The sequence below is a fragment of the Geotrypetes seraphini genome, chromosome 3 (assembly GCF_902459505.1).
Source record: "Geotrypetes seraphini chromosome 3, aGeoSer1.1, whole genome shotgun sequence".
In the NCBI taxonomy this organism is placed as follows: Eukaryota; Metazoa; Chordata; class Amphibia; order Gymnophiona; family Dermophiidae; genus Geotrypetes; species Geotrypetes seraphini.
This window is the reverse complement of record NC_047086.1, coordinates 320,784,223-320,796,986: the sequence shown is the minus strand read 5'-3', so window position 1 is coordinate 320,796,986 and position 12,764 is coordinate 320,784,223. Positions and strand designations below refer to the sequence as shown.

General features: G+C 41.8%; 1 protein-coding gene across 5 annotated transcripts in view; it reads right to left on the bottom strand.

The window, feature by feature from the left end:
- ABHD12 (abhydrolase domain containing 12, lysophospholipase) overlaps positions 1–12,764 on the bottom strand; it is a 214,640-nt gene that overhangs the window by 187,161 nt on the left and 14,715 nt on the right. For 3 of the 5 annotated variants that reach the window (XM_033936457.1, XM_033936454.1, XM_033936455.1), the window contains one exon: positions 5,906–6,065. In XM_033936457.1, coding sequence (XP_033792348.1) covers positions 5,906–6,063 — 158 coding nt within the window. In that variant the 5' untranslated portion in view covers positions 6,064–6,065. Of the gene's footprint in view, positions 1–5,905; positions 6,066–6,153; positions 6,296–12,764 lie in introns of those variants that run through there. The other 2 variants (XM_033936458.1, XM_033936456.1) reach the window with 2 other exon arrangements.

The following is a 12,764-nucleotide window of genomic DNA, read 5'->3' as shown; positions in this document are numbered from 1 at the left end:
ACAGTATGGAAAAACTGAACTGGGAATCTAATCTGGGTCCTCTGTACGGCAATGTATAGAATAGTTCCTTAGTTAGAGCCAAATCTTACAAATATACTTTCTTAGGAGAAATCAGTGTGTACAACCAACCTGGGGAAATATTCAGCAATTACCTCTGTTCCTTTATAATGTGCTTCTTGAAGCATTGCAGGGTAACAATTTCCTCACCTACTTAATAAAGGAGGGAGGTGGTGAAGTTAAATCATGAGCAGGAGCTGATGTTTTCAGACTATATATGTCATTACCAATTCTAATAAGAAATACACACACAGAAAAAATCTCTTTATACTGTGTATTAAAAAAAAGCCACATCAGACAGCACATTAGATGGCAAACATTTGCCCAGTGATGCCAGCAGCTGTGTAAAAGAGCATTCCTTTTAGGAGGGTTGGAAATCTGACAATAAAAGTATTATTTTCAATACTGAGCATGCAATGTCACAGTCATATGTGGGGGTGTCAAAATTTAAAACTAAAAAGCACAAAGGGCTCCTTTTATGAAGGTGCACTAGCTTTTTTAACATGCGCTAAAATGCCGTGCGCACTAACCCTGCGCTACACAGAAAATACTAATGCCAGCTCTATGGAGGCGTTAGCATCTAGCGTGCGCTAAAACCGCTAGCGCACCTTCGTAAAAGGAGCCCAAAATGACTATCACGGGGTAGATTGGTAACTATGCTACTGCACAGTTCTAAGCATCAGTGGTGTGCAGTCAGGGCCTTCAGTGAATACCAGCCCAGCAACTATGCTTTTATTTTATTTTTTGCTTGATGCAGTTTTATTGGTTGAACAAGCTACCTGCTCAACCAATCAAACTGCATTAATTTTTAAGCTGGAGTCTATTTGGATTCAACTCAGTTGAAGGAGAGCTGCCAACTACCTTCCTATGCGAGGCTGTGACACTAATATGCGCCAATGACATCTGCTCCACCAGCCTGTCTTCAGACCTTTTATTGTGTGTATGCTGAAGAAGCATTTTCAAATGCATTTTCATCATGTACTAGAAATGCCTTCTTCAAGCATGTCCGATTTTCAGGATTTCTCCAATAAATATGCACGAGATTATTTACGTGCACTGCCTCCATTATATGCACTTAGATCTCATGCATATTCATTGTGGAAATCCTGAAAATCTGACTTGGTGTGAGCTTTTGTTGTTCACCTCCGATTTAGCTTATGTATTGAATCCCCAGCCATAAATGTCACTGCATACCATTGCTAATAACCACTGCTAATAACCGTGTTTTTGTTTTTTTTAGCTTACATTTAAGACATGTTCCCATGGAAAAAATTGCATTTGGCAAAACATATATTAAAAGGAGTTTAAAACTAAGCAATAAGTATTTAATAACTGTGACAACAATTATCACATCTAGTCTGCCCAGTTATTCCAGCTTCCATTGCTAAAATCAGATGAGATCAGCTGCCAACTGTAGAAACTTGATCACTCCTTATCTAAAATCTTTTTTTTTTCCTTTTCTTCTTCTTGGTTATCCATCATCCTGGACATATATGCATACCACTTTCTCATTTACAGAATCTAAGCAATGAGCAGCTCCTCTACTTCTTACCAAGACATGTAATTATCTAAATGGCTACCAGCACCAGCAAGGCTGTTGCTCAAACATCTAATCACTTAGGTCCCATGCTCTTGCAGGAAAGTACATTACATTAGTGATTTCCATTCCGCCATTACCTTGCGGTTCAAGGTGGATTACAAATGAATTGTCAGGACATTAGAAGTGTATAAGGAGTCGTTTGTACATTTTCTTAAGTTGCTAAGGATTACATCTGAATTGTCATGACATTAGAGGTACATAAGGAGTAGTTGCAGGTGATGTACCAAATCAACATTGACCTAGGTAGTTTAGGATGCATTTAAGGCTGTCAATATCAAACCAACTATCCCGTGGCACACTCCCTTTGGCCAACAAGCTAAGTTCATAGCCGCCACCTCAGGCCCAATCTTCCTCTCCATCTCGCTACATAACAGAAAAGAGTTTAATTTCACTAGGAACCTCCATCTCCCTTCCCTTCTCAAAGCTAAACATTCTACAGAGAACAAATCTTTAATGGGGATATAAAATTCATTAACTGAAATCTCCTAGATGTGTATTTCTCAGCCAATGTGTCAGGACATACTGTGTGCTCCCAAGAGGTGGGAGGGAGGTTTGTCACAAAAATTTTATAGTCTTTGCTTTCCTTAATAACCATCTATACCTGCAAGCTGGGGAACAAGAGTTCCTGAGTCAGGTTCTTAAAATCCTCATAACTGATACTTATTTCTGCTTTCCTACTACCCCCAATGATAATAATTGCTGCCACCAGCCTCAACTGAAAATGCTGTAGTCTACTGTCCATCAGTTCCATTTGCTAGTTAGTTTCTGAGTAGCATACTTGCAGGGTATTGTTCTGCTTCGCTTCACAGCATCTGACAATGGACAGATTTTGTTTTGATGTTATTGCGGTGACACTAGAATTTAAATACCTATTTGTTTTGCATAACAAGAGAGAAATCTGAAACCGATATATTCCACGGGTATTTTTTTGATTTTTAAAAAATATGGGATGGAATTGCAGGCAAAATTAAACTGTCAACAATGAAATACAAGGGCAAATCAAAAATTAAAGGCAATTATAAAATTATACGATAACTGGAATAGAGTTAGCGAAATGCAACATATGGACTCATATATTGCCTGTTGGATAGCTTATCCACGCACACAGCAGTGCTTGGCCTTCAGTCGTACGACAGCCACGAGGTCCAAAACAAGACTGTACCATCGAAGAACAACATGCAGTAGCGCGCTTTCTTTGGGCATAGGGAGTGAAACCTGTAGAAATTCACCATCGGATTTTGACTCAGTTTGGATATAGCACCATGAATCAACGAAAGGTTTATGAGTGGTTAAAAAGGTTTAAAGCGAGACGAACAGGCGTAATCGACAAGGGTCATTCTGGTCACTCATCAACATTGCGCACACAAGAGCACATTGACAGGGCGGATGCCTTCATTAGAGAAGAACGAGCAAATTTGGATATCGGCTATGGATCTGCATTTGCCATAACACATGATAACTTGGGATATAAGAAAGTCTGCACAAGATGGGTTCCCAAACAGCTTACTGATCTGTACAAGCAACAGCGTGTGGAGGTTGTGACCTAGTTCCTGAGATGGTATGAAGAAGATTCTGGAGAGATGAGACATGAGTGCATCACTGTAACCTGGCGAGCAAAAGACAAAACCATGATGAACTAAAAGGAAGTGATGCTTACCTGGCTTCAGGAGCAGCCAAAAAACTACTCTGCAGGAATGCAGAAGCTAGTTAAACAATACAACAAATGTGTTGTTTTGCATGTGGAAAGGGATAGGTTCAATTGCTTACAGTTACTTCTGTTAAAGCTGTTAAATGTATTTTGCCTTTACTTTTTAATTTACCCTCATAGGAGTTTTTTTGCTTTACTGAATGTTGGTATTCAGTGTATCACAGTGTATCAACATTGTCTGTCAGAATATGTCACAGCAGAAAATGTGTCGAGGATCACCACACTGGATGAATCGCTTCATAAAGGTGGTTAATAAATCCAAATAAATAACTAAATAAACAGAAATCATTTTAACCAGCTACATTAAATCTATGAAATATTTAAAGACAGAAATTGTTGAGAACAATTTATTGGAAAAGTCTTAAAATATGTTAGCCTAGTAAAATGATCAGCTCTCTTTTTGCTGTTTTCTTTCTCTCTTTTTTTTTTTTAAATAAATATTATTTCTGGACAACTGCAGCAGTAGGATATCCTGTTTTTGCTGCAAGTTACACCTGTTAAAAAACCAAAACGAAACACCTTTAAGCTCTTGGAGAGATTCACGAAGTAGATGAAATAGATATATTGTAAAAGAAAAAGCCTGAAAAACTGAGAGCTTCATCTAAGCCAGGGTGTCCAACCTGTGGCCCAAGGGCCACATGTGGCCTTGTGAAGTATTTTATGCGGCCCCGGTCGAAGGCAATGCAGTGTTTTCCTCTTCTGTCCCCGGGTGTTTACCGTCTTGCTGGCTTCCTCCTCTGTCTTGTTGCAGCATTTGCTCGGCCCCTGAAAAAAATTTTTTCGGTCAAAGCGACCTAGGTAAGCCAAAAGGTTGGACACCCCTGATCTAAGGGCTCCTTTTACGAAGCCGCATTAGCGGCTTTAGCGTGCGTGACTTTTCAGCACACGCTAACCCTGTGCTGGCCAAAAAACTACCGCCTGCTCAGCTAGCTATTACTGACATCTGAGACAGATACAGCCCTACTACTAGCATATGCTAAAAAAATAGCACTGAAAAGCGTTATCAAGAAAAAAAAAAAAAAGAGCCACCACTACTAAAAGGTAGCCAACAGCTGAAAACATGGATATATCCCCAAGAAAAAGAAAAATCCATATGGAACAAAGGGGTCCTTTTATTAAGGTGCGCTAACCAATATAGCACACGCTAAATGCTATGGGAATATAATGGCATTTAGCGCACACTAAATCGGTTAGTGTACCTTAGTAAAAGACCACATGAATGGAAGGTAAACTATTAGCAAGTCACACAAGCATGCACATGTGTTTAATAACCAACACAGTTACCAACATAAGGCATCTTTAGCTTTAAAAAATTCAAAGCAGGACCGAGAGCTTTTAAACCTACTTGGCACACAATACAATTTCAGCATGGAGATCACAGTGGCTAATACAGAGAAAGTAACTTTTCCCTAAAGAAAAAAAAATTACTAATGTACTTCATTTAGTGCCGAGGTAGTTCTATACTTATCTTGTATATATATTTGCTTTACTCAGCATTTTCCAAAAAGTATAGCTTTAGCCCGTTCTCTGAGCATATCTTTTAACAACCCAAGTACTGTAACTTCATGCCTCTGAAATTAACAGACCCCTCAAGTACAAATGAAAAATATTCATAAAATATATTCTGAGCTGACCCAAACTGTCAGCAATACCAATTCAAATAAGGAGTTTTGATTATTTTGCTTACAATCAGTATACTATTTACAGATAATTTTAGACTGTGCAGCAAACTCAAACCCTAAGTTTATCATTTCAAGTGTCTTTATCCAACTGAATTTGCATCCCATGCACAAAATATTCTTTTTGTATTTACATGACCTTATAAAACTTACAGTTGCATCCACAACAGAGCTTGTAAGCAAGGTAACAGAACTACTGTATGAATTACAAACATGTAAAATACACCTGCTAGTTTCAGTACTATCTTACAATGATAAATCAGCCCTTCAAGCTGTTTCTTGTTTTTTAAGGGGCACTTTTGTTTCAGAATAGAATAGTTCTCATTACTGCTGGAAAGAATGTTATTAATTGCCCACATATTTATTTTGCAATATTAGTGAACAATAAGTAATTTATTAAATACTGTAAACATTTATTCCAATTACTTCGTTTCCAACACTAATATATTTTTTTTAGCTTTTGATACACAACATTTTGACAGTCACATGATTTCTAATAGGCCAGACTCGACTTATTTCTTGCCCAGAAACTAGCTCAGAATCCTACGTATTCAAACGTAACTATTCCAGCACAGACTAGTTCCATACATTTTCTACATAAACACACCCGTGTAAAATAGACATATGTATTAAGCCTAACAAAAGAATCTTCAGTTTCCGACTAAAACGAGTAGTCCTTCAGGCATTTCATATTTTAACTGTGGATGAATCCTCCTTTAATTGATCTAATTTGCCGCTACCAGTATCAACCACAAATTGTTAAAAGCTTTTTGCCCAGCAATATCAGGACAAGGTTAAAACCATAATCTTTCGAATCAGATACGACAGCATTATTATCTGTACCAGTGGTTCCTTCCTTACCTGCTAAGTCTTTTCATCCCTTTATCCGAATCTTCAGGATAATGGTCTTTTGTCGCCTTTCCCCCCAGTCTGAGGTTCTCTTTCAGGCGGCAGTCCTTGACCAGCGGACTTGCAAAGCTGTCATTCTCCCCGGCGAAAGAATCGTTTCTTTTTCTCATTACTGTTTTAAAATGAAAAGAACATAAACAAGGAAATAGCAGTCTCCGCTACGTATCTTTATCCTTTCTATGCGTTTTTTATGCGCTTACTTCGCCAAGAAACCTAAAAAGCTAATCAAACCCCAGAAATCGAAGATTGCTGCTGATTTCCCTTTTCACAGATGATGTTAACCAGTCGAATTGTTTGCAGGGCTGAAGCTGCAGAGCAGCTTACGAGCCCGCCTTCTGCCCTTTGAACCCTCACCAAGACCCACCAATAAAGAGAAAAGGAGACGCACAGTTACAGAGCCATTTTTGTTAGTGGCAAAGGAGTTGATCTCTACGGAAACACTGATATACCAAACCTAAGAACGCTAGGAAATACAACCGCGAACATGCAGCTCATTATTGGCTTCTTAGGATAAAATAGCGTGGTAGTGGCCATTTTTTAAAAAGGCATTGGACTAATTTAGTACATTTTTAACTAGCTATCGAAGGCAATGACGTGGTCAGTTTCTGACCTGAGGCAGTGGGTAGGCAGACCTATTTTGGATGTGTCAAGAGTTAACCTGGGTGGGCCCTTCCACTCGCACCTCTCTTGCCCCCTCCCCCACTCCTACCCACAGATATATAAAAACAGGTTTTGTTTTTTACTTTCTCCTCCACCCCACATCCAACATCCCTCCCACTCCCTTTGCTCCTGGTCCCAAGATGTATGCATATCATATCCCTGCCCCACTCCTGCCAGCAGCCTGGAGACTCCCTTTTTCTCTGAGCTCTTTTTCAGGGTTACCATATGTAGGGTTTCTATATTTCCTCTTAAAAAAAAAAAAAAAAAAAAAAAAAGAGGACACCCGACCCACCCCTACATAAACCTCATGTTTCCTTCCCTGAGCTCTGGGCCATGTCTTGAGGGCCTCTGCACATGCATGGATATCGATGTGATAACATCACGCTCATGTATGCATGTATGTGATGTCAACATCCACACACATAAGAACATAAGAAATGCCTGCACCGGATCAGACCTGGGGTCCATCCAGTTCGGTGGTCCGCACACGCGGAGGCTCAGCCAGGCGTACCTGGGCGAATACCTTAATCATTTGCATCCCTCAATGTGTCCCGCAAGAAGATGTGTGTCCAATTTTACCTTAAATCCTAAAATGGTGGTTTCCTCCACCACATCCTCTAGGAGAGCGTTCCGGGCGTTCACCACCCGCTGTGCGAAGCAGAACTTTCTGACATTGGTCATGGCCGTGACCCCTCTCAGCTTCAGTCCATGACCTCTTGTCTGAGTCACATTTGACAAAGTGAATAACGCAGTTTCTTGCTCTCCATCTCCCCTTGTCGGTGAGTGACCTTGTTCCATTTTGTCGATTCCTTTTAATATTTTAAAAGTCTCTATTAGATCCCCTCTCAGTCTTCTCTTCTCAAGGATGAATAATCCCAGATTTCTGAGATGTTCTTTGTAGCTCAAGTTCTCCATACTAGCTTCGTCGCTCACCTCTGCACCCTCTCCAGCAGTGTTATATCCTTCTTCAGGTACGGAGACCAGTGTTGGACACAGTATTCCAAGTGTGGTCTGACTATTGCTCTATAAAGCGGCATTATGACCTCTTTCAATCTACTCGTGATTCCCTTCTTTATCATGTCCAACATCCTGTTAGCTTTCTTTGCCGCTGCCGCACACTGAGCCGACGGCTTCAGATTCCTGTCTATCAGTACCCCCAGGTCCTTTTCCTGTTCGCTCTTCCCCAATGTTATACCTAGCAGTTTATACTCATGCTCCTTGTTTTTCCTGCCCAGATGCATCACTTTGCATTTTTCTACATTAAAACTCATCTGCCAATTTTCTGCCCATCTCTCAAGTTGGTTCAAATCTCTCTGGAGTTCCTCGTTGTCTTTTTGTGATCTGATTGCCCGGCAAAGCTTTGTGTCATCTGCAAACTTGATGATGAGACTGGTCGTTTCTTCATCCAGGTCATTTACGAAGATATTGAATAAGATAGGCCCAAGAACCGAGCCCTGAGGCACGCCGCTAGTTACTTGCTTCCAGTCCGAGTACTCCCCATTTATGCCTACTCTTTGTTTTCTGTATTCCAGCCAATTTCCTATCCATCTTAGTATATCCTCTTCTATTCCATGCCTTTGTAGTTTTCTGAGAAGTCTCTCGTGTGGTACTTTGTCGAACGCTTTCTGGAAGTCCAAGTATATTATGTCCACCGGTTCTCCGCTAACGACATGTTTGTTCACCGTTTCAAAAAATTGAAGTAGGTTCATCAAGCATGACTTCCCTTTCCTGAATCCGTGCTGGCTACCTCTCAACAGGTCATGGGTATCCAGATGCTGGACTATGCTATCTTTAATCAAAGTCTTGACCATTTTCCCAGGGACCGATGTGAGACTCACAGGTCTATAGTTTCCCGGTTCTCCTCTTGATCCTTTTTTGAAGACTGGGATGACGTTCGCTATCTTCCAGTCTTCTGGTATCCATCCGGTCCTAATTGACATGTTAGCAAGGGATTGCATTAGTTCTCCGATTTCTACCTTTAGCTCCTTTAATACTCTCAGATGAATTCCATCTGGGCCAGGGGATTTGTCACTTTTTAGTTTGTCAATCTGATAGTATATCTGGTCCAGATCCACCTCCACTGTGGTGAGGCTCTCCTCTATTTCTCCCTTGAATACTTTCAATGTGTTGTCTTCTTTGGTAAGGATAGCTGCAAAGAAGGAATTTAATCTGTCTGCAATCTGTTTGTTATCTTTGATGTATCCTTTTCTTCCATTGTCGTCGAGAGGGCCCACTGTCTCCTTAGCCGGTTTCATCCCCTTAACGTATCTAAAAAAGGGTTTGAAGTTTTTGGTCTCTTGTGCTAACTTTTCCTCATAGACCCTTTTGGCTTCTCTCACTGCCCTGTGGCACTTCTTCTGGTTGGCTTTGAGGCTGTCCCAAGCCTCGGTTGTTTTCTCGCGTTTCCATTTTTTAAATGAGTCATTCTTTTCCCTCACTGCATCCTTCACCTCTTTGGTTAGCCAAGCTGGTTCCCTTTTGTCTTTATTTTTCCTTCCTTAGGCTATCTGCGGAATGTATAGATTCTGTGCTTCAGTGATGGTATTTTTTAGTAGGGCCCATGCTTGCTCCACCATTTCGATTTTGTCTATCTTTTTCTTGATCCGTTTTTTCACCATGGCTCTCATGTTATCGTACCTTCCTTTCTTAAAGTTAAAGGTTGTGGTTTAGGTCCTGGTTCGCTTTCCCTTTCCAATGTCGAGCTTAAAGTTGATCATGCTGTGGTGCAGAAGTCCCCTAAAAGCAGCTCTGAGCTCGGGGCCTTCCAAAACCTGGACAAACTGCCAACAAATATCTTCCTACTTGGGGCCATGACACCAATAGCGCTTCATGACATTCATTCCTACCAGAACACCTGGCCTTGATCACAGGTGTAGAACACAGATAAACCCTATGCAAATACAGGACCACAAACTAAAAATCCTAATATACACAAACAAAACCCTAAGATGCCAGATTCTGCATGCAGTACAACACCAGAGAAAAAGAAAGAAAGAAATTTCTTCCCGAACTGCAAAATATAGATGACAGATGTACATTTTGAAAAATGACACATTTGAATCACTAAATTGAAAATAAAATCACTTTTCCTACCTTTGTTGTCTGGTGATTTTATTTTTCTATTCATCTTTTCCTAGTTTCTAATTGCACTTTCTTCTGTCTGTGCTCTTAACTGTGTTTCCATGGCCTTCTTATCCAATTGCTGATTTTCTCTCCTTCATTCTCTGCCCAATATTCATCTTTGGCATTAACTTTAACATTCAACTTTCTTCCATTTTTCTGCTTTCTCCTCAAATCTATAAACTTTTCCATATCTTCACTTCCCATCTATCCATTCTTCTCCCCTATTTCCATCTATCTATAAACAACATTTCCAGTGCAATAGGTGACAGTAGGATTATTTCCCACTGTTCTCCCTAGCGCCTTTTAGCCAGGCGCTGCGCCCAGCTAATTTATGCGAGCCCCCGGCTGTCATCTGCTGCGAATCCTGCTGTCGCCGCTGCTCAACATTGAAGAGCCGCCGAAAATTCAGCCACCAAAAGTTCCCGCCTGACTTAAAAAAAAAAAAAAACCAAATGGCAGCAAGCGACTTGAACCCATGCTCTGGGGCTCTAATGGTACCACTGTCCATGCCAGCTTCCCTTCTCTTCCCTCCTCAACCAGAAGTTATGTCCCGGGGGGGGGGGGTGTACAGAAGGGAAGCCGGCAAGGACAGTGGTACCATTAGAGCCCCAGAGCATGTGAGAGATAGATCAGTGACGGAGGGAAGTTAAAACTTGCCTTGCTGCTTTTCCTTGCTTCGGGCCTTTCTGGCTTCCAGGTCCTGCCTACTTTGTTTCCGAGAAGGCAGGACCCAGCAACGAGGAAGGCCCGAAGCAAGGAAGAGCAGCAAGTTGTAAGCTTCCCTCCGTTGCTGACCTATGGAAGATAGGTCAGCGATGGAGGGAAGCTTACAACTTGCCTAGTGACTCTGCTGATGGGTGTGTGAGATGGGAGGGATGGGAAGAGAAATTCTGCTGCTGCATCGAATGGGGGAGGGGATGGGGGAACAGAAATGTTCTCCTGCTGCACCCATTTTTGGGGGGGAGGAGGAGGAGGAACGGAAGAGAAATGTTGCTGCTGCTGCACCCAATTTTTTTGGGGGGAGGGGGAAGAGAAAAGCTGCTACACCCAATTGGGGGTGGGGAAGAGAAAAGCTACTGCTGTACCCAATTGGGGAGGGGAAGAGAAGTGCTGCTGCTGCAGCACCCAATTGGGGAAGGAGGAGGGGAAAAGAAGTACTGTTGCTGCACCCTCTCCAGCAGTGTTATATCCTTCTTCAGGTACGGAGACCAGTGTTGGACACAGTATTCCAAGTGTGGTCTGACCATTCCTCTATAAAGCGGCATTATGACCTCTTTCAATCTACTCGTGATTCCCTTCTTTATCATGCCCAACATCCTGTTAGCTTTCTTTGCCACCGCCGCACACTGAGCCGATGGCTTCAGATTCCTGTCTATCAGTACCCCCAGGTCCTTTTCCTGTTCGCTCTTCCCCAATGTTATACCTAGCAGTTTATACTCATGCTCCTTGTTTTTCCTGCCCAGGTGCATCACTTTGCATTTTTCTACATTAAAACTCATCTGCCAATTTTCTGCCCATCTCTCAAGTTGGTTCAAATCTCTCTGGAGTTCCTCGTTGTCTTTTTGTGATCTGATTGCCTGGCAAAGCTTTGTGTCATCTGCAAACTTGATGATGAGACTGGTTGTTTCTTCATCCAGGTCACTTATGAAGATATTGATTAAGAGAGGCCCAAGAACCGAGCCCTGAGGCACGACGCTAGTTACTTGCTTCCAGTGATGATCAATATTTGTTCTCCAAAAAATTGTTTATATATATATAAAAATAAAGAACTTATTTTAAAATATACTACGGGTACACGTGGGGAGGAGGAGGAGAACTTTGGATAGTTTGAATTGCTGTATGGTTACTAGATGTCCGGTTTTCCTGGACAAAATTTGTTAAATTGAAAAGCCACCCTGACTCCTGATAGAATCCTTAAAAAGAGGACATATCCGAGGAAATCCAAACATCTGGTAACCCTAACCATATGGCTCCAGAGTACTCTGAATGGAATTCAATGGAGCGTGACATGAGAGTTGCTGGGAGCCTGGACTCTGATGAAAAGTTTGAAACATGGCATGTCGGTGGAGGCGCTTCAGTATATATATGAAAGAAGCAGTTTCCCTGAATGTAAATTTCTATGTACAGAGACTTCAGCATAGCAGGTAAGGAACTTCTCCACTGATGTTCTTGATGATTCACTTCCCTCATTACCCTGAAGCTGTCCTACTATTCCCAAAACTACTTCCCACAACCAGGGCTGTGGAGTCGGTACATAAAACCTTCAACTATGTCTCCTTTATTTATGGTATCTCCACTTCAACTCCAACTCCTTTATTAATATATAAGCTATATAGGTGTTGTACTACAAACAAGGTGTGGTTTCTTGGGATTTTGGTTTAAATTATGTTTAAAATTTTTGGTCAGCTACTATGGATTTGGCATTTGTGTTCTGTGTGTGTGACTGAGATATTCTATTTTCTATGCAGTATTTTGTAGTAATATGGCTTGTTCAGTTGTCACAATAGTGGAGGGGATATTTGTGAGGGGGAGACAGGAGGGGCTGGAGGATTAAAGTAAGTGAGCACTGAGAGGACTGGAAGAGAATGTGATGTGGGGGCTCCTCCCCATGCATCACATGGTACACCAGGGAGGGGAAGGCCTGTCATTTTCCATGGGTGGGCCTTGGAGCTGGAGGGACCTTGCTTCCCTCCAGCTCCTAACGTCTAGCAAAGGTATGGGGGGTGGGGTTAAGGGGAGCATCCAATGGCAGGAGGGAGTGGGCATCCCTCCTGCCTTTTTTTTTCCCTAGAGGAACGGGAGAGGGTAGGGGATGATTGGGGGGGGGTGGGGTCGGTGGCGCAGGGGTCCAGGACCAGGTGGGCGCATGGCACGGAGGATTTAAGTGACGTTATATTACGTGGTATATGGCCCTTCATTTTCATTCTGGTTCCTTTATAGCCATAGGAACACATAGGCAGTTACAGATTTTTTGTGTTGATAACCATGTTAATTTTACTCATTGAATCTGTTATCTTGTGCTCTCAAA